The 26111-nt window shown below is 45.7% G+C and overlaps 1 protein-coding gene across 4 annotated transcripts in view; it reads right to left on the bottom strand.

Moving 5' to 3' along the window:
* dmxl1 (Dmx like 1) overlaps positions 1-26111 on the bottom strand; it is a gene marked incomplete at its 3' end in the record, with an annotated part of 327508 nt that overhangs the window by 151690 nt on the left and 149707 nt on the right. For 2 of the 4 annotated variants that reach the window (XM_084323717.1, XM_084323718.1), the window contains exons 16-21: positions 20652-20765; positions 11662-11883; positions 8984-10281; positions 3807-4089; positions 2680-2828; positions 1588-1774 (exon numbers count right to left, since the gene is read on the bottom strand). In XM_084323717.1, coding sequence (XP_084179843.1) covers positions 1588-1774; positions 2680-2828; positions 3807-4089; positions 8984-10281; positions 11662-11883; positions 20652-20765 — 2253 coding nt within the window. The remainder of the gene's footprint in view (positions 1-1587; positions 1775-2679; positions 2829-3806; positions 4090-8983; positions 10282-11661; positions 11884-20651; positions 20766-26111) is intronic. The other 2 variants (XM_084323720.1, XM_084323719.1) reach the window with 2 other exon arrangements.

Below are 26111 nucleotides of genomic sequence, written 5' to 3'. Positions count from 1 at the left end.
AATAATAATAATGCAGGACCTCTTCAGATTATATTATCAACGACAGACAGTGAGAAACACAACCCCCCCCCCTCTCGCGCTGAAGAATATGCATATTAGATCACTCAGTGATTAACACCTATGCGCTGTTTGTGTGTGCGCGCGTCCATGTATGTGCGTTTCGTGACGCGATGTAGTTCTTATCGCAAATGGAGATTATTACAATCATACCATCTAGCAAGAATTAAACGTATTTACAAGTCGTATTAGGTTTAGCAAGTTGGGGGACGTATACCTTACATGTCAAAGCACTAGAAATGGCAATTTTTATCGATTTCTGAAAAGATGTCCTTTTTGAGCATTTAAGAGGGATTCTAATTCTTTTGTTGTCCGCCGACGGGTTCAAAGCTCCAGCGTGACCCCTAAGGGTTAACGTTATACCAATACTAGGGTCCAGCTGCAGCGCCGGAGAATCCTTGCCGTAGCTCGAGGCTACTCGAGTATAGGGTCCAGGTGCAGCTCCGGAGAATCCTGGCCGTAGCTGGAGGCTACTAGAGTACACACAGACAGTGGAGCTTGTTGCGTGGTGGCGATGTCTCGCAGATAATACAAGTACAAGTCTAATTATATAATATATATATTTTATATAAAAAAAGAAATTATATAAAATACATTTTAATTTCTTTTAATCAAAAACGATCGGTATCGGATCGGTATCGGCCGATATGGCTCACGACGATCGGTGATCGGTATCGGTGGCAAAAAACGTGATCGGGGCATCCCTACTTCCTACTGTCTCAATAAAGAACCTTCTCTCCTGTGTCTCCCCTACTCTGTCTCCCTCTCAGCCTTCCTACTGTCTCAATAAATAACCTTCTCTCCAGTGTCTCCTCTCCTGTGTCTCCCTCTCAGCCTTCCTACTGTCTCAATAAAGAACCTTCTCTCCAGTGTCTCCCTCTCAGCCTTCCTACCGTCTCAATAAAGAACCTTCTCTCCCGTGTCTCCTACTCTGTATCCCTCTCAGCCTTCCTACTCTCTCAATAAAGAACCTTCTCTCCTGTGTCTCCCCTACTCGGTCTCCCTCTCAGCCTTCCTACTGTCTCAATAAAGAACCTTCTCTCATGTGTCTCCCCTACTCTGTCTCCCTCTCAGCCTTCCTACTGTCTCCATAAAGAACCTTCTCTCCTGTGTCTCCTCTACTCTGTCTCCCTCTCAGCCTTCCTACTGTCTCAATAAAGAACCTTCTCTCCTGTGTCTCCTCTACTCTGTCTCCCTCTCAGCCTTCCTACTGTCTCCATAAAGAACCTTCTCTCCTAGCCTCCCATACGTTACACCTCGCCACTGAGAGTCTGCGCTGGCAGGTGAAAAGATGTGACAGGCTGCCTCCTTGTGTACAGGAGGGGACACGTGATGCAAGGCTTCTATCCTCCCTACAACCGACCAGGTGGGGGGCATAGTCGAGCAACGTTCAAGACAGGGGAGGGGAGAATTGGAAACTCGAAATTGGGATGGGAGAAAAATAGAAAATAAGGAGAAAAAGTGGATACAAAAAAAGAACCTTCTCTCCTGTGTCTCCCATACTGGCCTGCCCGGTCTCTACTGGCCTACCTCTGCTGTTGTCCTGGCTGTTGTGGATGTCGGTGCCGGTGCTGGCGATGGTGTCGGCCAGCGCCATCAGGGACATCTGCTCCATGCTGGTGAGGCCCGGGAGGCTGGAGTGCAGCAGGTGGCTGGACAGGACCTGGGCGTGGTCAGGTCCGAAGGATGTGGGGCCGTACTGGGACAGGTCGATCACCTGGAGCGAGAACAGATAGAATACCACTTTCTTATTAGGGACGGGCATCAATTTTAGAATATTCCAATAGTCGAATAGTGAAATTATATCAACCTCTTAAGCCTGACGGGTCCGGTACCGGTCCCAAAATGACATCACGTCATAAATCAATCTCTCTAGACTGTAGGACATAATGAGGTAAACATTTCCAAAATTACCTTAGCCCCAGCTAACACCCACCTTAGCCTGGTTCTGTAAATGGTTTACAGCCTGGTTCTGTAAATGTCCTAACCCAACCCCCTCCAATGTACAGTAAATTACCTAACCCAAGAATACACAAGACCCTCCTCTTGGAACCAAGTATGGTTTCGTCGATATTCCAATGTACAGTTTTGCTTGTACAGTTGTACAGTAACACCCACCTTAGCCCTAGCTAACACCCACCTTAGCCCCAGCTAACACCCACCATAGCCCCAGCTAACACCCACCTTAGCCCCAGCTAACACACACCTTAGCACCAGCTAACACACACCTTAGCACCAGCTAACACCCACCTTAGCCCCAGCTAATAACGAAGTTATTTGTCCTCTAGATCACAGAAGGTGTATCTAAATGGCAGCCTGTCCAGTAGCAGAGGTCTAGAGTGTGGCGTTCCGCAAGGAAGTTGCCTAGGACCTTTGCTCTTCTCTGTATTTACTAATGACCTATCTTGGACTACCAAATGTGCTACAACAGTTATTTATGCAGATGATTAAACATTGTATTACGCTGCACCATCATGCAATGTACTTAATGAAGTTTTGAGCAGAGAACTTAAAGTTGTGCATGACTGGGTAGTATGTAATAGACTTGTCCTTAATATCTCCAATACTAAATGTATTGTGCTGGGAACAAGGCACAGGTTATCTACAAATCCAAACACCCACCTTAGCCCCAGTGTCCTCTTGGTCACTGTCCAGGGGGTCCAGGTCAGCGGCGCTGGGCGTGTGGAACAACTCGTCGTAGGTGTCCGTCTGGCTGGAGCAGTGTCCACTGTGTCCATGTCCGCTGTCCATGCTGACACTGCCACCTGTAGCTGGAGACAAGACTCCACCATCACACACAGGACTAAAGAGGAGACATGTCCGCACTGCCAACTGTATCTGGAAACAAGACTCCACCATCACACACAGGACTAAAGAGGAGACATGTCCGCACTGCCAACTGTATCTGGAAACAAGACTCCACCATCACACACAGGACTAAAGAGGAGACATGTCCGCACTGCCAACTGTATCTGGAGACAAGACTCCACCATCACACACAGGACTAAAGAGGAGACATGTCCGCACTGCCAACTGTATCTGGAGACAAGACTCCACCATCACACACAGGACTAAAGAGGAGACATGTCCGCACTGCCAACTGTATCTGGAGACAAGACTCCACCATCACACACAGGACTAAAGAGGAGACATGTCCGCACTGCCAACTGTATCTGGAGACAAGACTCCACCATCACACACAGGACTAAAGAGGAGACATGTCCGCACTGCCAACTGTATCTGGAGACAAGACTCCACCATCACACACAGGACTAAAGAGGAGACATGTCCGCTGTCCATACTGACACTGCCAACTGTATCTGGAGACAAGACTCCACCATCACACACAGGACTAAAGAGGAGACATGTCCGCTGTCCATACTGACACTGCCAACTGTATCTGGAGACAAGACTCCACCATCACACAGGACTAAAGAGGAGACATGTCCGCTGTCCATACTGACACTGCCAACTGTATCTGGAGACAAGACTCCACCATCACACAGGACTAAAGAGGAGACGTGTCCACTGTCCACCCTGCCAACTGTATCTGCCCAGGAGATACTTTATTATTATGTTATTCTTATTTGTGGAAAGAAATCATGCACTGAAATGTCGAATCACGTTCCATTTGTATACAATATGGTGAATAAAGTCATCTGAATTTGAATCTAATATAATCTAGTCTAGTTTGGTTTAATCTAATCTAATCTATCCGCCAGCCCTGGGACCTCCTGGCCTCTCCTCACCGGGGGGTTTGGGGGAGGCGTCCTGGTCGGCGGCCAGCAGGGCGTAGAGAGGCAGCGGGGGGATGGAGTCTATCTGCGTGTAGTCCGGAGGGGAGGAGGAGCTGTCCCCCCTGCTGCTGCAGAACACCTTGTGGTCCCGGGCCGTGCCGCTCCCGCCGGCGCTGATGGTCCGCGAGCGCACGCGCCTCTCCGGGTCGGCGGCTTCTCCGTCGTCCCTCAGAGCCACGACCTCGCCGGCGATGCACTTCACCAGGTGGGACAGGATGGCTTTGGCCCGGCGCACCTGAGGACCAGAGGAGAGACCAGGAGCAGCGTTTACATTCAAACCTTTATTTAAACTCCAGAGGCACCGAGGTTTCCCTTGTTTACAGTCACGCCGAGTGTACATACAGAGTTAAGCTAAACATAGAGTTAAGCAGAACATACAGTTAAGCAGAACATACAGAGTTAAGCTAAACATAGAGTTAAGCAGAACATAGAGTTAAGCAGAACATACAGAGTTAAGCAGAACATAGTTAAGCAGAATATACAGTTAAGCAGAACATACAGAGTTAAGCAGAACATAGAGTTAAGCAGAATATACAGAGTTAAGCAGAACATAGAGTTAAGCAGAACATACAGTTAAGCAGAACATAGTTAAGCAGAACATACAGAGTTAAGCAGAACATACAGAGTTAAGCAGAACATAGAGTTAAGCAGAACATAGAGTTAAGCAGAACATACAGAGTTAAGCAGAACATACAGAGTTAAGCAGAACATAGAGTTAAGCAGAACATAGAGTTAAGCTAAACATACAGAGTTAAGCAGAACATACAGAGTTAAGCTAAATGTACAGAGTTAAGCAGAACATACAGAGTTAAGCTAAATGTACAGAGTTAAGCAGAACATACAGAGTTAAGCAGAACATAGAGTTAAGCAGAACATACAGAGTTAAGCTAAATGTACAGAGTTAAGCTAAACATACAGAGTTAAGCAGAACATAGAGTTAAGCAGAACATACAGAGTTAAGCAGAACATACAGAGTTAAGCAGAACATACAGAGTTAAGCAGAACATACAGAGTTAAGCAGAACATACAGAGTTAAGCAGAACATACAGAGTTAAGCTAAATGTACAGAGTTAAGCAGAACATAGAGTTAAGCTAAATGTACAGAGTTAAGCAGAACATACAGAGTTAAGCAGAACATACAGAGTTAAGCTAAATGTACAGAGTTAAGCAGAACATACAGAGTTAAGCAGAACATACAGAGTTAAGCAGAACATACAGAGTTAAGCTAAATGTACAGAGTTAAGCAGAACATACAGAGTTAAGCAGAACATACAGAGTTAAGCTAAATGTACAGAGTTAAGCAGAACATACAGAGTTAGGGCTCGTGTCTATAGCGGACGTTTTATGAGTCGTCAGCTCCTTCCTGTCATTCATTTCTATGCTGGAGAAGCGACAGGCGCGCTCCTCTTCCCAGCCCCGCGCCTCGCGTTTATGAGCTCTCGGCGGCAGCGTTTTTGGGCGTAGCGTTCTCAGCGCATAAAGTTAAACTAGTTAAACTTTTGGAAAGGAGCGCGCTCATCAAGGTAATCAACATCGAGGAAGGGGCGCAGTCGCGAGACCCAGGAAAACACTCTGAGCTTTTTTTTTTTTTCAGAGTGGTCCGCCTTGAAAAAAACTTCTGCTATGGACACAAGCCCTTAAGCTAAACATACAGAGTTAAGCAGAACATAGAGTTAAGCTAAACGTACAGAGTTAAGCAGAACATACAGAGTTAAGCAGAACATATGATTTGATACATTTATTTATATTGCGCCCCTCAACCAATAGTAACATCGGCCCCGGGCGCTTCCCGGGAGAGAAAGAGAAAACAAACAAAAAAGACAGGAACAAAACGAAAAACAGAAAAAAATACAGGCAGTCCAACCAATCAGATAGAGAACAGACAGACATAGTACACCACACATACAATACAAAAAAAGAAAAACGAGCTGATGGATCGTTTATGGCGAAAAGGTGGGTTTTGACCATGGCCTTAAAGGTCCGTAGGGTGCTTACAGATTTCAAGTTGAGTGGGAGCTTGTTCCAGAGGGTCGGTGCTGCAACTGCGAAAGCCCGGTTTCCCTTTGTCACCAGTCTTGTGTGGGGGATTTTTAGGCAGATTTGATTGTTTGAACGGAGGGATCTGGAGATGGTTGATTGGACCAGGAGTTCTTTTATGTAGGCTGGGGCGAGACCGTTTATGGCTTTGTATGTGAACATGAAGATTTTGAAATGTATTCGCTGTTTTACCGGGAGCCAGTGTAGGGATACAAGGACTGGGGCCGTGTTCTGGACGAGTTGGAGGCGGTTTAAGTATTTGTCTGCGACACCAGAGTAGAGGGCGTTGCAGTAATCCAGTCTTGAAAATATGAGGGTGAGGATGACCCTTTGAAGGTCGCTGGGGGAGAGGAATGTTTTTATTTTTGCGATGGTGCGCAGCTGGAGGAAGCAGGACTGAGCGACTGCTCGCACCCGTCTGTCGAGTTTCAGCTCAGAGTCAAAAAAGACCCCCAGGTTTTTGACCTGGGATTTTATCAGGGTGGACAGAGTGCCCATGTTGTTGGTGATCTGGGTGACAGAGGTGGGTGTGCCGAACTGGATTATTTCAGTTTTGCTCTCATTTAACTGCATGAAGTTGTGACATCCACTCTTTGATATCTCCCAGAGAGTCTTTTAGTCGGGTTAAGCCAGAGGGGTCATCTGTGGTGAGTGGTAAGTAGATCTGTGTATCATCGGCATAGCAGTGGAATGAGATGTTGTGTCGAGTGATGATTATTTGGCTGAGGGGGAGCAGGTAGAGGTGGAAGAGAATGGGAGCCAGGATCGAACCCTGTGGGACTCTGTGGGTGAGGTTTGCTTTCTGGGAGGAGCAGTTTGTTAGGTTCACTGAGAAGGTTCTGTTTTCCAGGTAGGACCTGAACCAAGCCAGGGCGGTGTTTGTGATGCCCGCCCCCTGCTGGAGGCAGTTGATGAGGATGGTGTGGTCGATCGTGTCGAAGGCTGCACTTAGGTCGAGGAGGACCAGTGCAGCACATTTCCCAGAGTCTGTGATGAGGAGTAGGTCGTTCAGTACCTTTACGAGGGCGGACTCAAGTGCTGTGGCCAGCCCAGAAGCCGGACTGGAATTTCTCCAGAATGTTGTTTTGGTGGAGGTAGGGGAGCAGTTGAGTGAGGACAGCTTTTTCCAGTAGTTTGGACAGGAATAGTAATTTGGATATTGGTCTATAGTTGCTGAGGAGGGTGGGGTCTAAGCTGGGTTTTTAAGGAGGGGCTGGACTACTGCATGTTTAACACTTTCCGTGCCATGGGTCATAAAGTATATCTTAAATTATGGCTATGTGTATAATATGGCCGTCGCTTATCAATGACTTGTTTGCAGTCAACATTGTCGAAACGGATTATTATTTTTTTAATAATCGGTTCATTTCCGTTTTATACCATTTTGAAAAACTCTCGTTTTTTGAAAGTTTCAGGAAAATATAAAGATTGTGATAATCACCCTTTACTGGAATACACAAAAAACTGAATCGTTTTCAAATAAACGCTAGATGGTCTTAAACATACAGGGTTAAGCAGAACAGAGTTAAGCAGAACATACAGAGTTAAGCAGAACAGAGTCCTAGATACCAAGAATATGCAAATAGCCCTTGTAGAAGTGGAGCAATATTCCATTTACCTAGGTATACATTTTATGCAGATTTTCACCTGGGGTGGAACAGGTTAAGCAGAACATACAGAGTTAAGCAGAACATACAGAGTTAAGCAGAACATGCAGAGTTAAGCAGAACAGAGTTAAGCAGAACAGAGTTAAGCAGAACATACAGAGTTAAGCAGAACATACAGAGTTAAGCAGAACATACAGAGTTAAGCAGAACATACAGAGTTAAGCAGAACATACAGAGTTAAGTAGAACATACAGAGTTAAGCAGAACATACAGAGTTAAGCAGAACATACAGAGTTAAGTTAAGCAGAACATACAGAGTTAAGCAGAACATACAGAGTTAAGCAGAACATACAGAGTTAAGCAGAACATACAGAGTTAAGCAGAACATACAGAGTTAAGCTAAACATACAGAGTTAAGCAGAACATACAGAGTTAAGCAGAACATACAGAGTTAAGCAGAACATACAGAGTTAAGCAGAACATACAGAGTTAAGCAGAACATAGAGTTAAGCAGAACATACAGAGTTAAGCAGAACATACAGAGTTAAGCAGAACATAGAGTTAAGCAGAACATACAGAGTTAAGCTAAATGTACAGAGTTAAGTAGAACATACAGAGTTAAGCTAAACATACAGAGTTAAGCAGAACATACAGAGTTAAGCAGAACATACAGAGTTAAGCAGAACATACAGAGTTAAGCAGAACATACAGAGTTAAGCAGAACATACAGAGTTAAGCAGAACATACAGAGTTAAGCAGAACATAGAGTTAAGCAGAACATACAGAGTTAAGCTAAATGTACAGAGTTAAGTAGAACATACAGAGTTAAGCAGAACATACAGAGTTAAGCAGAACATACAGAGTTAAGCTAAATGTACAGAGTTAAGCAGAACATACAGAGTTAAGTAGAACATACAGAGTTAAGCAGAACATACAGAGTTAAGCTAAATGTACAGAGTTAAGCAGAACATACAGAGTTAAGTAGAACATACAGAGTTAAGCAGAACATACAGAGTTAAGCTAAATGTACAGAGTTAAGCAGAACATACAGAGTTAAGTAGAACATACAGAGTTAAGTAGAACATACAGAGTTAAGTAGAACATAGTTAAGCTAAACACTCAGTGTGTGAAATGTGAGGCATAAGTTATATGAATGCAACCATTTACCATTGAGAATGTGTGTGAGATGAACGGTGCCCCAGTACCTTGCCCAGGTCCATGAGCTCCAGCAGCTGCACCGGGTGGTACTGAGGCAGCGTGGGGAACAGTACCTACCTTGCCCAGGTCCATGAGCTCCAGCAGCTGCACCGGGTGGTACTGAGGCAGCGTGGGGAACAGTACCTACCTTGCCCAGGTCCATGAGCTCCAGCAGCTGCACCGGGTGGTACTGAGGCAGCGTGGGGAACAGTACCTACCTTGCCCAGGTCCATGAGCTCCAGCAGCTGCACCGGGTGGTACTGAGGCAGCGTGGGGAACAGTACCTACCTTGCCCAGGTCCATGAGCTCCAGCAGCTGCACCGGGTGGTACTGAGGCAGCGTGGGGAACAGCTCGTGGGCCGCCTCGAACAGCCCCGAGTCCTCCATCTCCGCCGGCAGGTCGTAGGCCGTCCTCTTACCGCTCAGCTTCTGGGCCAGGCTGGTCAGGGAGCGCGTGAGGGGGCTCCTCTTGGGGGGCGGGGGGGCCAGCGTGGCCGCTGAGGCGACCCCGGGGCTCAGCCCCCCGCCCCCCTCCTCCTGGCTCTGCTGGAGCGCGGCGGCGGCGGAGGAGGCGACGGAGGAGACGCTGCCACCCAGGGGCTGCTTGTTGGCGGGCGGCGCGGGCGGCTGCCACTGGGAGTACACGTGCATCTCACAGTCCATGCCCACCACCAGGATGCCGTCGCGCACCCAGGAGAGGGAGACGGGGACGGGCAGGGAGCCCTCCACGGAGGACACCAGGTCCACGGAGCGCAGGAGGACCAGCCGGGACAGACTCTGCTGGTCCTTGGCGGCGCCGCCGGCGCCGTCCGAGGAGGAGGAGGACGAGAGGCCCAGCTCCGGGGGCTTGCCGGAGAGGAGGCCGTACATGTAGAGTCGGGACCCGATGCCGACGGTCAGGATGTGGGAGCCGTCCTCCTGGGAGACCCAGTCCAAGTGGACCGGGTTCTTACCGGCGGCGGAGGAACCCGGACAACTGGTGTCGTTGGGCACGGCGGAGAAGTCCATGTTGGTGGCACTTTGCACGTTGTTGGGACTCTTGGTCGTCGTCGTGGTGCTGAAACTATCGCTGCTGGTCACGATGGCGGGACAGGAGCTGTCCAGCACCAGCGTCTGCTCCAGGACCCACTGGGAGCCGCCCGTGGACTCGCACTGGAACACGCCCACGTGGACCAGCGGCTCCGCCAGGCTCGGGGACGGGTGGGCGGCGGTGGGGCTCACGGAGGGCGTGGAGGTCAGGGTGGGGGGCGGGGACAGGAGCGCTGCGGCGGGGTGGTTGTTCCCCCCGGGGGGGAGAGGCCTGTAGGCCACGGCCACGCGGCTCGTGTGGCAGCAGCTGACCTGCACCGGCCGGCCCGGCACGCCCACGGCGCTGCTGTCCGCCAGCCCCTCCTCCACCAGCAGCGGCCACTCCTCCCAGCGGTACACCGCCGGCTCCTCCTGGTGGTCGTGGTCGTCAGGAGGCTCCGCCCCCCCCGCCGCCGCAACGCCGCACCTCCAGAAGCGCACCTTGCCGTCGGAGCAGGAGGTGGCGAGGAGGTAGGGAGCACGGCCCGCCGGCATCAAGGAGGAGGCGCTCAGGTGACCTGGGAGGAGGAGAGGAGAAGCACTTTGTTCAGGGTTCCCACAGACATTGCAAAATGAAATTCAAGGACATTCAAGTACTTTTCCAAGGACTATTTTTCATTTTAAAAGGATACAATTCACTTTTAACCCTTTCACTGCCGCACTACATAAGGTTAACCCTTTACGTAGTATGTAGTGCGGCAGTGAAAGGGTTAACCTGCCGTCTTGTGGCAGTGAAAGGGTTAACCTTCTGTGTATTGTCATAGTGAAAGGGTTAAACGTTTGGCAGTGAAATGGTTAAATGCTGTTTTGTTTTTTTTTGGCTTAAAACCAATTTCCGACAATTAGTTACACTTTAAATAAAAAAAAATAATAGTTCTTGATTCAGATTTTTTTTTTATCATGGATGAAGAAAACTTTCAATGCGAATGGTTGATTTGAATTCCAAGGACTTTTTTAGCGCCTTGTTAAAAGATTTGCTGTTTTCAAGGAATTCCAGGCCTTGGTTTAAATGTTTTAATCAAGCACTTCAAGGACCTTGTGCGAACCCCGTTTATTGATCACGAAGGAAATTCAGCACCAAAGATCACTCACAATATACATTTAGGTAGTCAAAAATCTAAAATAAGAATAATAATAAAAATACAGTCTACATACATTGTATACATTCTAAATGGTAAATGGCTGCTTTTTTATATAGCGTTTTTATCCAAAGCGCTTTACAATTTGTTACTCACATTTTTACCCATTCACTCACACATTCATTCACACACCGACGGCGGAGGCGACCATGCAAGGTGCCAACCTGCTCATCGGGAGCAATTAGGGGTTAAGTGTCTTGCTCAAGGACACATCGACACGCTGCCCGGGAGGAGCGGGAATCGAACCTGGGAACCTCCGGATGGGGACGACTGCTCTACCTCCCGAGCCACTGTCGCCTCTAAAATATACAGCCAAAAATATACAGTAATATACAGTAAAATGTACAGTAATAAATGTAAAATGTCGATGAAGGGTTCAGCTCACTTGAGGTCAAAAAGCATAGAGATGATAAATAGAATCACATGACGGTTACTTCCATCCAAACAATCGGATTGGTCAAGCGGGTATTCAAAACACTCTTTATGGGCGTTTCTGCCACGCTAACTAACTACCACACTAACCACTAGTTAGTTACCTAACTTCTCTATTGACATCTGGTCTTCAGGAGGTGGTTTGTAGGAGCCGAACGATACTCACATATTCCATGTGGATTTGGATTTAGAGTCACGGTTCCATTGGTTTTTCACTTTCTTACACGTGAAGTTATTTATAATACAGAGCTGGGCTCTAAACACAGCTTGGTTTGAGGAAACCTATTCGGCTCCATAGCACTTCAAGGACCTTGTGCAAACCCTCACCTGCGGACGGCGTGACGCTGATCACCTCCACGCCGGGGGGCAGCGGCAGCTCCTGGCTGTACAGACGCTGCGAGGCCAGGCCCAGGCGGCAGGCGCTCTGCAGGCTGGAGGCGCAGGGTGGCCGGCACCGCGGGGGGGGGCTCAGCGTCTGGAAGCCCAACCAGTCCGGAGGGGGGGAGGCACAGGGGGGGGGCTCCTTCTCAGCTGGAGTCGGTGTCTCCTCTGGATGGGGAGGACGGGGAGGGGGAATGAGACGGAGAGAAAGAACAAGATGGAGCCAGGGAACGAGACGGAGAGAGGGAACGAGACGGAGAGAGATCAATAGAGTATTATACTTAATTCATTAGCAACAATGGCTGAAAAGCATCATTATTCATGTGCAAGGCTGCTGTTGCTGATAAGAGGTATTTCGCTAATTCAAGGGTTTTCCGATGGTTAAGGATTTACTCAAGCACATGACATTTACTCGATCAAACAATGATATGTTACAATGTTGTCGGTCTCTTATTACATTGTAGCCGTCAGTAGAAGGGTGTATTTTCAAAGCATGTTTCCATGAACAGATAGATAGGGGGCGCAATATAACTATGACGAGGAAGCGACTACCTCAGTGTCTGGAAAATAAGCGAGGGGAAAAAACACTAGCGACGGCAACTTGCGAAATTAAGCAGGCTAAGAGGAGCGTTGATTTTGAAAAAATAACCCAAGCCAGTCTGCACATTTATTTAAAACGGCATGATCGATATGATTGACGGCGAAGGATTTCGGCAAATGATACACCTGCTTGAGCCAGCGTGCCATATCCCATCCTGAGGCACAACCACTTCGCGCATCGAGGAGAGCTACACGAGGACTGGCGAGTCACCACTGCGGTGTTGCTAACTATGTTAGAAGTTTACCGGGTCGACATATGGCTGACCACCTCGCGGAACAGTTCAAATAAGCCATTCCCCATCCCTGGATACAAAATTGCAAATCCGACTGACTGGTGGAAAGTCAATTCGGGGGGATTCCCCAGGCTGGAATCGGGACCATGCATGTGAGTCAGTCTGAGACAGGCTATTTAGGTATGTTCTATGTAGGCCACCTTGTTGCAAAATAATAATAGCCTCATTAAAAATACTATTGTTGCTTCGTTAGGTTGTTTTCAGCGTTTTAGGCATGTAACATTCAGATGACCCGCCCTTGTTTGACGGCTTCCCGCTGTTGGCTTAGTTAGTACAGTTGGTTGTTTTCAGCGTTTTATGCACGTAATCTGTTATTTTAGTTAGGTCTATTGGACATACCGGTAAGTAGATTTTAAATTTTTTGTTTATTTAGTAAGTTAATATAAAACCAGGTTTAGAACATTTTAGAATGAGTTAAATACATGTTTTGATATATTCTTTTTTTAAGTGGCGAGTGACTTATTTTTTTTGCGACATGCAGCTCACCCGCTTAGTCGAGACAAATGTGTTTTAATATGTCTAGGCCTCTACATTTCTATGTTCCATATGCCATGCAATGCTGTGAGAATGCAATATGTCGCTGCTGCAGACATTGGGTATTTTCTGTTACAATTAACCGATTGATTGATCGTTAACGTTATCAGTGATCGAGTAAGGAACGTGCTTACAATTTGCAACCCTAGTCTCAACTAGGCATGTGCCGGTATGACATTTTGAAGGTATGATAACCTTGGGCAAAAATACCCCGGTTCACCGTATATCACGATATTTGGTAAAAAAAATTAAAATATTCCCATTGAACAAAACGTCTTTCATTACAGTGCACAAATCAGCTTTTCTGTAAGTGTTATTTATGAATGTGTGAAGACTATGTATTACACACAGCGGGAACTGTCTGACCACTTTCAAACTAAGTACAGAATAAAAAATACTTCCAAATAAACTTTCATGATTATGAATAGGCCTATGTACTTCAAACTTCAACCTTCAAATTACTTTATTTTCCTTTCAGAACTTCATTTATGCAGTGGTTAAAAGACAAACATACAGTCACAATACATACACTCACCACTATAAAAAAAACACCAGCTTTGTTAAAACTACAGTAAAAACACCACTATATAAAAACACCAACTACATTAAAACTACAGTACTTAAAGCATGATATATAAAAATCCATGTGGAGCAGTTCTATATGTATATAAATAATAAATGTCAAAAAAGCAATACGTTTTTGTCAATGTAATGTAATCTACTTGCACAGATGTATGTTATATAGCCTAGTACTATTCTTACTGGATTAAACATACATTTAAACAATTAATCTTTTGTGGAAGATCAACAACCACCCACGGAACTATGTGTTGGGGATAAGGGTTCCGCACGGACCATATTGTTTGTTACTTTCCTGTCAGCACACTAGCTCAACGTCAACAGTTTTTATATAAATGTTTTTATTTTGTTTTCTTTTCCAACATCAACAGAGTTTAAGATTAATAAATGTTTAGCGTCATCTTTCGACATCCCCGCCTCAGACTCCTATCCTTCTCATGATTATGAATATGTAACGGAACGTAGGCCAATTTCTCTAACGTTAGCAACTTGATTCACCGGTACTACTAGCTAGCTGGCTAAACTGGCTATCGTTAACTAGCTCCCGTCAAAACGTTAGCTGTAATGGATCATACATGACGTGGTGTGCTGTTAGTTATCTGAAAATAATGCTCTATACACAGGGGGTAATTAACGTGAGCTAACGTTAGCCCTTCGACGAGTGGTTTGCATGGACACTTGACAGTAACGTTAGCTACATCTTCGTCAGCCTAGCTAACGTTAGCTAGATATCTAGCAAGCTATAGACAAAGAACGTTTAATGTGACTGATCGTGAGCTAGAATCAGAATATTCCACCCATAAATAGCGAATGTCAAATATAAATAACCCAATGGCCATACCAACCCGTTAGTTTTGACGGGAGCTAGTTAACGTTAGCTCTGTCCCCTCGTTGAGAAACCTGCCCGCCGTTCCCCACCCAGTCCATGACTGACGGATGCAGTGAGAGAACAAAGACCGGTCCTGAGAGCGGCTGAGAGGAAGTATAGAAAGTCACGCCTCACTGCTGACATCGACACATATCACAACCTCTTGTTAACATTCTCCAAAACCATTACTAATGCCAAAGCTTCTTTCTTTCACCATAGGATCGAGGCCTCTGCCAAGAATCTTCGCAAACTGCATGCTACCATGTCCTCCCTCCTCACTCCCCCCCCCCACCTCCTCCTCCCTCATCTTTTTCTGCCGAAGACTTTGCGATCTTCTTTGAGGAAAAAGTGGAGAACATCCGCAGCTCCTTCTCCCAACCCCCACCCATTCCAAACGCTGAATCGAGAACCTCATCCTTCACTCTGTCATCTTTCTCTCCCATTACAGAAGCCGAGACCCTGACACTGGTAACGTCGAACCGTCCGACTACATGCCAGCTGGACCAGCTACCCTCCCCACTCCTCCAGACCATAGCACCGGACATCCTCCCATTCCTAACTGCAACCATCAACTCCTCACTCAACTCGGGGGTGGTCCCCACCTCCCTAAAACAAGCCAGAGTCACGCCCCTCATAAAAAAACCAACCCTGAACCCCACCGTCATAGCCAACTATCGTCCTGTCTCTCTTCTCTCCTTGCTTTCTAAAACACTTGAACGTGCTGTATCCAACCAACTTACTGCTTATCTCTTACAGAATGACCTCCTAGACCCCAATCAGTCTGGCTTCCGGACTGGCCACTCCACAGAAACGGCCCTCATTGCGGTCACAGAGGCACTTCACTTAGCAAAAGCGAAAGGCCTCTCCTCTGTCCTGATTCTCCTAGATCTATCTGCAGCCTTCGACACAGTCAACCATCAGATCCTCCTCGCGACCCTCGCAGGAATGGGAGTGGCTGGATCTGCGCTGACATGGCTGACATCATACCTCAATGACCGCTCCTACCAAGTGTCATGGAGAGGGACTCTGTCGGCCACCCGCCCCCTCCGGACGGGTGTCCCCCAGGGCTCGGTCCTAGGACCCCTTCTCTTCTCCCTCTACACTAAATCACTGGGTAACATTATCACGTCTCATGGCTTCTCATATCATTGTTATGCCGATGATACTCAACTCTTCCTCTCCTTCCCTCCCTCAGATATCCACGTCTCTGAGCGGATCTCGGCCTGTCTGTCCGACATCTCCGCCTGGATGACGACCAACCACCTCAAACTGAACCTAAGCAAAACAGAATTGCTCCACCTGCCGGCCAAATCCTCCCCCCTGACCGACCTCTCCATCACAGTCGAGAATGCAGCTGTGACCGCGTCGCCGACCGCCAAGAACCTTGGTGTTGTCCTCGACGACCAGCTGAACTTCTCTGCTCACATCGCAGCGACAACCAGAACCTGCAGATTCCTCCTGAGCAACGTCAGAAGGATACGCCCCTTCCTGACAAAAGAAGCCACCCAACTCCTCGTCCAATCAACAGTCATCTCCCGCCTCGACTACTGCAACGCACTGCTAGCTGGCCTCCCGGCCACTGCCACCAAGCCTCTTCAACTCATTCAAAAGGCAGCGGCCCGCCTGATCTCAAACCTACCGAAGTCGGCCCATGTCACCCCACTTCTTAGGGACCTGCACTGGCTCCCCATTGCTGCACGTATCCGCTTCAAGGCCCTCGACCTAGCATACCATACCGTGCGGCAAAGGGAACCGCTCCCGCCTACCTCCGGTCAATGGTCTCTAACTACACACCCTCAAGACCCCTACGCTCTGCATCTTCTGGCCGCCTCAGACCCACTCCTATCCAAGCTCCCGGAGGGTCATCAAAGAGAAGCCGCCTATTCTCAGTCCTTGCCCCACAATGGTGGAATGAACTACCCATCCCAGTTAGGACAGCCGAATCCCGTCCAATCTTTCGCCGTCGACTAAAGACTCACTTCTTCAACCATTATCTGAAATGATAAAAAAAAAATAAAAAAATCTAACCCCGACTAACCTTAATGTCATGCACTTGTCCTAATAAACTAACCTACACTGTAACACGCAACACTTTGATGAACATTGTTACTCAGCTGATAGAGTTATACCCTTCTTGCTGTCTTGTCGCACAGAACTTGTAAGTCGCTTTGGATAAAAGCGTCAGCTAAATGACTAAATGTAAATGTAAATGTAGTTAGCCAGCTACTGACAGTGTGTAAACCAACTGCACCACGCAGAGCAGAGCGGGGGCAGACAGGCAGATTCGCAACATACCGTCGGCACCTACCGTCTGAACATAATTTTAAAGGTTTTGACACTGCAACATTTTCAAACCGCGGTAAACCGTGAAACCAGTTACCGGCACATGCCTAGTCTCAACACACACCGACCAAGATCTCCATCTGAAAGCTCAGGTCGCCTCCGCCGCCAGTGAGTGAATGGGTCAGTGAGTGTGTGAATGGGTGAATGTGAGTGAATGGGTGAATGTGAGTGAATGGGTCAGTGAGTGTGTGAATGGGTCAGTGAGTGTGTGAATGGGTCAGTGAGTGTGTGAATGGGTCAGTGAGTGTGTGAATGGGTCAGTGAGTGTGTGAATGGGTCAGTGAGTGTGTGAATGGGTCAGTGAGTGTGTGAATGGGTGAATGTGAGTGAATGGGTCAGTGAGTGTGTGAATGGGTCAGTGAGTGTGTGAATGGGTCAGTGAGTGTGTGAATGGGTCAGTGAGTGTGTGAATGGGTCAGTGAGTGTGTGAATGGGTCAGTGAGTGTGTGAATGGGTCAGTGAGTGTGTGAATGGGTGAATGTGAGTGAATGGGTCAGTGAGTGTGTGAATGGGTCAGTGAGTGTGTGAATGGGTCAGTGAGTGAGTGAATGGGTGAATGTGAGTGAATGGGTCAGTGAGTGAGTGAATGGGTCAGTGAGTGTGTGAATGGGTGAATGTGAGTGAATGGGTCAGTGAGTGAGTGAATGGGTCAGTGAGTGTGTGAATGGGTCAGTGAGTGTGTGAATGGGTCAGTGAGTGTGTGAATGGGTGAATGTGAGTGAATGGGTCAGTGAGTGTGTGAATGGGTCAGTGAGTGAGTGAATGGGTCAGTGAGTGTGTGAATGGGTCAGTGAGTGTGTGAACGGGTGAATGTGAGTGCATGTGAGGCACAACTGGTAAAGCGCTTTGAGTGCTCGGAAGACTAGAAAAGGAGATATATCTATAAATATATAAAACGCTCATCACAAGCGTAGTGAACACTTTACATAAGTCATACCCCCGTAATGAAGCATAGCGTAGAACAATAGTGTATGAGCTTCATGAAACAAGCTAGCGACTGGTCAATCAAGGCTACTATTGAGGCTATCAATATGGGACATATAATTCTAGCATGCTATCAAAAAGGATAGTAAGGATAGATGGTATTGTGTACACCTGAATATGAGACAACCATGATGATCATTTGTACTGTAATGTTGTAAGTTATGTGTTCGGACCCCAGGAGGAATAGTCTTTCACCCATGGGTGTAGACCAGGGGTCAGCAACCTTTACTATCAAAAGAGCCACTTTTCCCCCGTCCCACAAAATAAAATGCTCAGGGAGCCGCACAACCTATTTACCCTTAAAATGAAGATAACGCAGTGTATAACGTTTTATATATCCCCAAGCATACCCCACATTTAGCATAAAACGCCTGACAATTGCATACCCAAAGTAATTTGCGATTTATTATACTTTATACTTATAGCACACAGTTTGTTGCATTAATGGGATTATAAAGCAAAAAAAATAAAAAATTTTGCTTTTTATTGCTGTTTTTACCTGTTATAACAAAGGAAAACCTCAAACTCTTATGAAGGAGAAAAAATACTGGCTGTGTAGACCTATTTTTAAATAAAACACAGAAGAGGAGACAAAACACTGGTGTCTGTAGACCGACTTTGAAATAAAACCCTGAACTATTCAGGTATATTTGAGTCCTTCCCTTATTTGTGGAACATTTATAAAATAAAAAGTAGTCCACTTTAAAAAAGACTACCATGTGTAGACCTACTTTGAAATAAAACACAGAAAAGGAGAAAAAACACTGGCATCTGTAGACCTACTTTGAAATAAAACCCTGAACTATGCAGCTCTATTAGAGTCCTTCCCTTATTTGTGGAAAATCTATCAAATAAAAAGTACATTTTTCGTTGTTCGCAAATTTTGCACCACATATCAGGCATAGGCTACAGGTAAGCCTGCATTGTTAGTCGTGAAAGCAACTTGGATTTATCCATGGTTAGCTTACTGGGGGGTCGGAAACTCAAGATTAGCCACTTGCAGACGGCAGGGAGAGGCGCGGGGTGTGACGTACTGTATATTTAGTTGATGAAATATTTTTGTTGACTAAATATCTTAGTTGATGAAATATTTTTTCATTTCAGTGTCACAGTATGACATCGATCTCCAAAATAAGAAAAAAAAAATATATAAAAAATTTAAAAATAAGATTTATTTAATTCTTTTTTTGGGCCAGGGAGCCGCAGCTGATTGGCTAAAGAGCCGCAGGTTGCCAACCCCTGGTGTAGACTAATGGGGATCCATAAAATAAACAAATAAACAAATGTGTATACATTAACACTTTGAATGCCAGCCACGACATAACACGTGTTAACAGCCCGCCGCTGAATGCCCAGCACGATAATTTTTTTTATTAGCGATCTGAATTCATATTTCATCAACCGAGTCTACCGTTGGGAAACCAGCCTCATCAGGAGCTCAGATGTGAAAAAAGCGCCCCCTATCGTCTCCCAGATGGTAATGCACCCTTTTGGAATGGACTCAATGAAAATGGATGAGAAAAAAAAACTCCGGAATCCACATTTGACTTCTCACGCATGTAACCGGAGATGATCCCAGTCATTGTGGAGCCTCAGAACAGCGTGTAATATGTCTTTACAGTATGTAGCGGTGGATCAATAAAAGGATCGATTTTTGGAATGGCGATCAGGAATTGGAATAATCTTTTTGGATACCATCTGATCTCAGGTAAGGAATCTATTTTACCAGTCTTAGGATAATCAATAAGCTTTTCCCCTATGTTTGATATGGCTGTTTGGCTGTGCGAGCGATCAGGAAATATATCAGAGCAGATATCAGATCGCCTATTTATTATGGAATATTTTTATTTCCCTTGAAAACGAGGGCTTTTCAAGATGCTATAAAACGGAAATGAACCGATAAAAAAACAATCCGCTTCGACAATGTTGACTGGAAAATGAGTCATTGATAAGCGACGGGCAGATTAGACACATAGCCATAATTTAAAACATAGATTAGGCGATATTAACGCTAACATTGAAGTGGATGCTGGGCATTCAAGCACTAAATCGTGCGCCCCCTGCTGGGCACTGAAAGTGTTAATGTGTTTTGAAGAACGTAGCAGACTTAGTTTATAAGTTGGCCTGAAGCCAGAGGTATCATATGACTGTAGAATCCATAGGGGCAAGATGTCATACTAGTTTATCCAGGAAAGAGGATGAATATCACTCCAAAGTTACACTTTCCTATACAGCGACACCTCCAATCTCCACAGCTTTTCTCAGGTGCAGTTTGCTGTAAAAGAACATCCCACACATAGAAGCTAATATCGTCTGCAAACAAGAGTACCCACCCACGGTGACGGTCTGCAAACAAGAGTACCCACCCACGGTGACGGTCTGCAAACAAGAGTACCCACCCACGGTGACGGTCTGCAAACAAGAGTACCCACCCACGGTGACGGTCTGCAAACAAGAGTACCCACCACCCACGGTGACGGTCTGCAAACAAGAGTACCCACCCACGGTGACGGTCTGCAAACAAGAGTACCCACCCACGGTGACGGTCTGCAAACAAGAGTACCCACCCACGGTGACGGTCTGCAAACAAGAGTACCCACCACCCACGGTGACGGTCTGCAAACAAGAGTACCCACCCACGGTGACGGTCTGCAAACAAGAGTACCCACCCACGGTGACGGTCTGCAAACAAGAGTACCCACCCACGGTGACGGTCTGCAAACAGGAGTACCCACCCACGGTGACGGGCCGGGCGGCCAGGTGGAGGCTCCACATGTGGAGCACGGAGCGACCCGTCTGGATCAACTCCACCACCACCAGGAAGAACCGGGCAGAGAACCCCGACACTGCTGGGGAACACACGCACACACACGTATGAACAGACACACACACACACACACAAACATATGAAAGCACACACACGCATGTATGAACACACACTTTATTTACGTCCACATAAACAGGGAGGTGTACTGGTTACGTCATTGCTGTTTCCGGCCGGTCCACCTTGCGAAATCGCAACGTATTTCCCCATTGCCCATTTCTAAACCGTCTCGTTTAAAACAAATAAAGCATGAACATTTGCATGGTGTACCGTTCTGTGCGTATTCATCCACAATCTATAGCTCAACATGAAAATATTCGCAATTAATTAAATAATGTTAGTGATAGAAGGGAACTCATTTTGTGTAAAAAATTTTTAAAGCTTTCCAATGTTCATGCGGCAGAATTGTTACTTACAATAGCCGATAATCCATTTTCCCAATGATAAATCCCTATACAGGTGGACCTCGCGGGCGGTGCAAAGTGACGTCAGACTACACCTCCCTATACAAAGTATATTAAGGACATAAACACTAACAGTGCAATCAGCTCATTGGGAGTCATTCAGTTACGTTTGTGACTGTGCAGCAACCATTGTACACATAGAATATTAACACAGAGGATGTTTCAAATGTGGGTTAACGGATACAATAGCATTACCGTAAAACTATATCTCTCTATAAACTCTATGGGTACAAAAAGCAACGCCGTCTCCAAATAGAGCGGCTACCAATAATAGCAGATATAGAGCAACACCTTGCTAACGGTTTAGCCTTTCTCTTGGAGATGTGGGCCATCTGAAGGCCCCTAACCACCAGCTTGTGAACATGACCCAGGCTGCCGAAAATGTTAACTAAAAGTTGATACTAGTAGCCTAGTGGTGAGATGTTCAGCTTGAGCTGCTGATATTTCAGCAACTTGGTTAAAATGGCTTAACCACACACACACACATGTATGAACACACACAAATGCGTAGACACACTGTTGTAGTCAGGTAAAACAGTCAAACTAAGGCGGCGGTTACACCTTTCGTATCATCTTCGTATTGTTTTCATATGCGTATCGCCGCGACGTCGTGCGCCTCGAGTCACACTTTCGTTTTTTTTTCGTTTTTGTCACCCGAGCACACTGATGTAGTACACTGCCAAAGCAGTAGGTGGCAGTAGGCGGCAAACATGAAGGCAATTTCAACCAATCAGAACGAATGTGCCAATACACTTCCTGGAAGCTCCAGCAAAGAAAATGTCAATAAGGCAGGCGCCTATGCCGCGCCACCATCTTGCCTATTTACTCAATGCAGCAATTCTTTTTCAGCAAAGCCTAATAAAAGTGCAATAAACAAAACGGATACATTCACTGTGTGTTCTGCCTGTCATTTGTTGATGAAACAAAACTAACATCAACACAAGTGACCACCAAGAGCGGATAGTTTAGTCTAAAAAACGATCGGTAGCATTGTTAGCTGCATGCTAACATCAATGGAGTATGCCATTATAACAATATAGCATTGTGGCTAGAAGCTAACGTTAGCTCACGCTACTTAGCCAGCACCAAAACTGATGATATCGCGAGCTATCAGTAGTTAGATAACATTAGAGACAACGCTGTGTGTATTAAACAAAGGTGAATAGATGACTGGGCCATTTTGTTTAATGCTTGTTAAGTTGAAAGAGGAGCTCTGAGCTAACAGGGTCTGAATCCTGATAGCTCACGTTAGCCAGCTGCTCATGCAATCGGTAATGCTAGCAGAATGAATGGATGTAAACTTTATTTAACATATTGCATATGGGTACAATACAATACGGCTCAATACAAACAATTGTTAAGGGAATGCAGACTGTTGTAGCTTGGACTGGGGTCCTTATAACAATAACTTGACAACACATGGTAGCTGAAGCTATTTGGGACACGGAGCTCTGTCCCAAACACACACACTGTTGTCACCGGAAGGGCACGCAGATGGTATCTACTGCGCATGGGCGTTTTCGCAACAACGGCTCCGTGCTGACTACACGCTGTTGTCGATTCGTTTTTTTTGCGTATCTCCAAACGCAAACACAATTTTGCGTTTCAGCCGTATCCACAAAAAAACGCCAAAAAACGCATTTCTGTGTAATAGGGACATGAAACGTCGTCAAAAACGTATAAAAAACGCCAGGAATACACTAGTATAACCATGGCCTAACACTCAGAGTTTCCGAGGACTGGAGTTGACTATTAATAAAATCAATATCAATTATGCTTTTGTTTTCCCACGATCATGAAAACAAAATGATCGAGATAAAAACTATTATAGTGCCACACGCCACGTCGCTCTCATTTAGTCTCGTGTTGTAAACGCAGGGCACCCTTCCTTCACAGCGGTTTTCTGTTTCAGTTTAAATTCAGTTCAAATGTTCAGTTTCAGTTATTCTTTTTAATAGAATGGATCATTAAAATCAAAGGGTATTGCACATAAATAGGCACTTCAGAATCTGAAGTTCAGATAATCCTTCAGAACGTTGATCGGCTCAGCTGAATAAATCAAAATGACACCATTCACCATCGTAGCCTATAATAACAACAGCATTGCATTGGCCCATCAACCGGTTTTAATAAACAAACAGAAACAGTAGCATTTGCATCTTTTAGATCAATTAGGCTATGAAAATTAGGCTGCCTCTAAATATAAAAAGGAATGAAATAATAGATTGCTAAAAAAAAATAAAAAAATCTATAATTAATTCTATAATTAATGAAAATCTAATGTAGGTATGGGATCGAATATTCGAATTTTCGATCCCATCCCTAAAACGCATATGATGTTCTCAAATCAATGAGTAATCATGTTTAATAATGGTGATTTCATATGATGTTCTCAAATCAATGAGTAAACATGTTTAATAATGGTGATTTCATATGATGTTCTCAAATCAATGAGTAATCATGTTTAATAATGGTGATTTCAATATCATTGAGAATAATCGTGATTATGAATGTTGCCATACTGGCAACGCCAGTCCACTGGCCTGGAATGACATGTGCAGCAGATCAGAGACTGGTGAATAAACAGATTAGCAGATGACCAGCCGCATTTCATTGTATACCTGTATGCCGTGACAATTAAAACTCTTGACTCTTGACTTGACTTGATCTAAGTTATTAATGTGGCACTGCAGCAAGAACGGGAGAAACAGTTTGATTAACGATCAGAACGATGCTTCTTTTAGTGACAGTCGGATGTTAGTAGACTAGAGCATTAAGCAGCATATCTGAGAGGAAATAAAATGGCTTCTCCTCATTCCAGATCCAAGCAGACCCTTCTATGCCATTATAAGTAACATTATTTTTGTATGGAGGCAGGGCCGGATTAACGACCGGGCCGTCTAGTGACGAGGGGCCTCCACATTTTTTTTTATTTTATTTTGGAGATCGATGTCATACTGTGACACTGAAATAAAAAAATATTGCATCAACAAAAATATTTCATCAACTAAAATATACAGTACGTCACACCCCGCGCCTCTCCCTGCCGTCTGCAAGTGGCTAATCTTGAGTTTCCGACCCCCCAGTAAGCTAACCATGGATAAATAAAAAAAAAGGAAAGTCTGAGGAAAATAGAGGGTTTAATTCAGCGTGGACAGATTAATTTGCTTTCACGACTAACGATGCAGGCTTACCTGTAGCCTATGCCTGATATGTGGTGCGAAATTAGCCAACAACGATTACTGTCATTTTGATGACTGTAGTTTGCCTGGTATGTAGCCTTGGTTAGTGGCTGCCCCACCAATGTTTTACATATAAAAACGCCACTGTGCGGGCGGTCAGGTGGCGTAGCGGAGATTGCGTTTGTCACCAACACCGGAGACGCTGGATTCGCCTGTTCAAATCCAGCTCACAGCTCCGGCGTTGTCACCAGCATGGCTGGCCGTTCACACTAATACAATTGGCTGTATTAGAGGGTGGGAAAGCTGGCGGGGTGGGTCCGGGTCGTTGTAAACAGCGACTCCTACAGTTCGGTCGGGGCGCCTGCTCAAAAATCTTTTTTAAAAAGATTAAAAAAAAAAAAAAAAAACCACTGTGCGTGCGTGCACGTGTACATGTGTGTGGGGGCCTCCACAAGAGTCTGGCCCAGAGGCCTCTGAATTCTTAATATGGCCTTGTATGGAGGAGATGTATATATGCAGCACACAGAGCGCACCAGACCAGAGATACTACCCTGTATATTATACATACTGTACATAGTGATATTGATATAGTATACATACTGTACATAGTGATATTATTGATATAGTTCAGCGGCTCTCAATGAAATGGGCTCTGTGCATAACCAGCTGCTATACCACACTGAAGTGAGCTGGATATCTCGAGGCAGAGTATTAAATCGCCTTTTTTAACTCCAAGAAGCGCAGATTTTCCTTGCAAACAAAAACAACCTTGTAACTGAGGGGTTACAAAACCCTGACTGTATTAAAGATTGTGATAGATTAAACCACTGCTAATTATGTACTTAGTATTACTTGCCAGACAGTACAACTAATTATGGCAGACACTCATAATAACACGGCACGGTGACAAAGAAATATCATTGAGGGTATTTATTATTATGCAGCAAATTGTACAGATATGAGAATTAAGGTCACGCTTGTATGGCGAAGAATATGCATAAGTCAGTCAGTAGCAAAAGTCAGTGGGAATAGAATAATTCCTACAATGGGGTACTAGGCTAACGCCGCCTGGCGTAGGATGGCAATTATAGGGGGAAACGCTGGTACCGCTGGAGACAAGGGGGGTTTCCTCCCAGAGATGTAAGCTCTGGAGGAGAGAGGAATGTTCGGATACTCAGTCTGATCAATTGAAGAAGAAGGGGGTTCACGTACAGAATCCAGTCCTTGTAATCCAAAGCTCAGCCACAAAGCAATAACTGTAATCCAATTGCACGATAGCAATGATGATAGCCAGCTAGCCTCGGTCCACGAAGCCAGCCCGAAGTAGATCCTCACGGTGGTTAAATCCAAACGACAGTGGGTATTAACAATGCTCTTCTCCAAGGGTAGTACGTTCCACAATCACTATAATCCAACCAATACTGATTCTGCAATCGCCGCCGTCGGTTCCAATATGCACATGTCCCGTAGGTTCTCCGACTAGGCCTCCTCGTGTACTGGCACCAATGTATTTAGTCCACGCGCACTGGCTAAGGTTCCACTAGCTAAACGAACGAACTGCTGGGTAATGCTGCACACGAACGAACTGCTGTTGGCACGATACACAATAATTAACGACTCTTTACTTCACATTAAGCTAAGTCGAACTTGACGTTACTGCATTAAATCTGACACTTTTACTATTCACTTCGCACGTGGTTCTCAACGCTCTGTTAGACGAACTGC

This window comes from Notolepis coatsorum (assembly GCF_963971535.1).
Source record: "Notolepis coatsorum genome assembly, chromosome: 10".
NCBI lineage: Eukaryota > Metazoa > Chordata > Actinopteri > Aulopiformes > Paralepididae > Notolepis > Notolepis coatsorum.
This window is presented reverse-complemented; position numbering and strand designations above follow the sequence as displayed.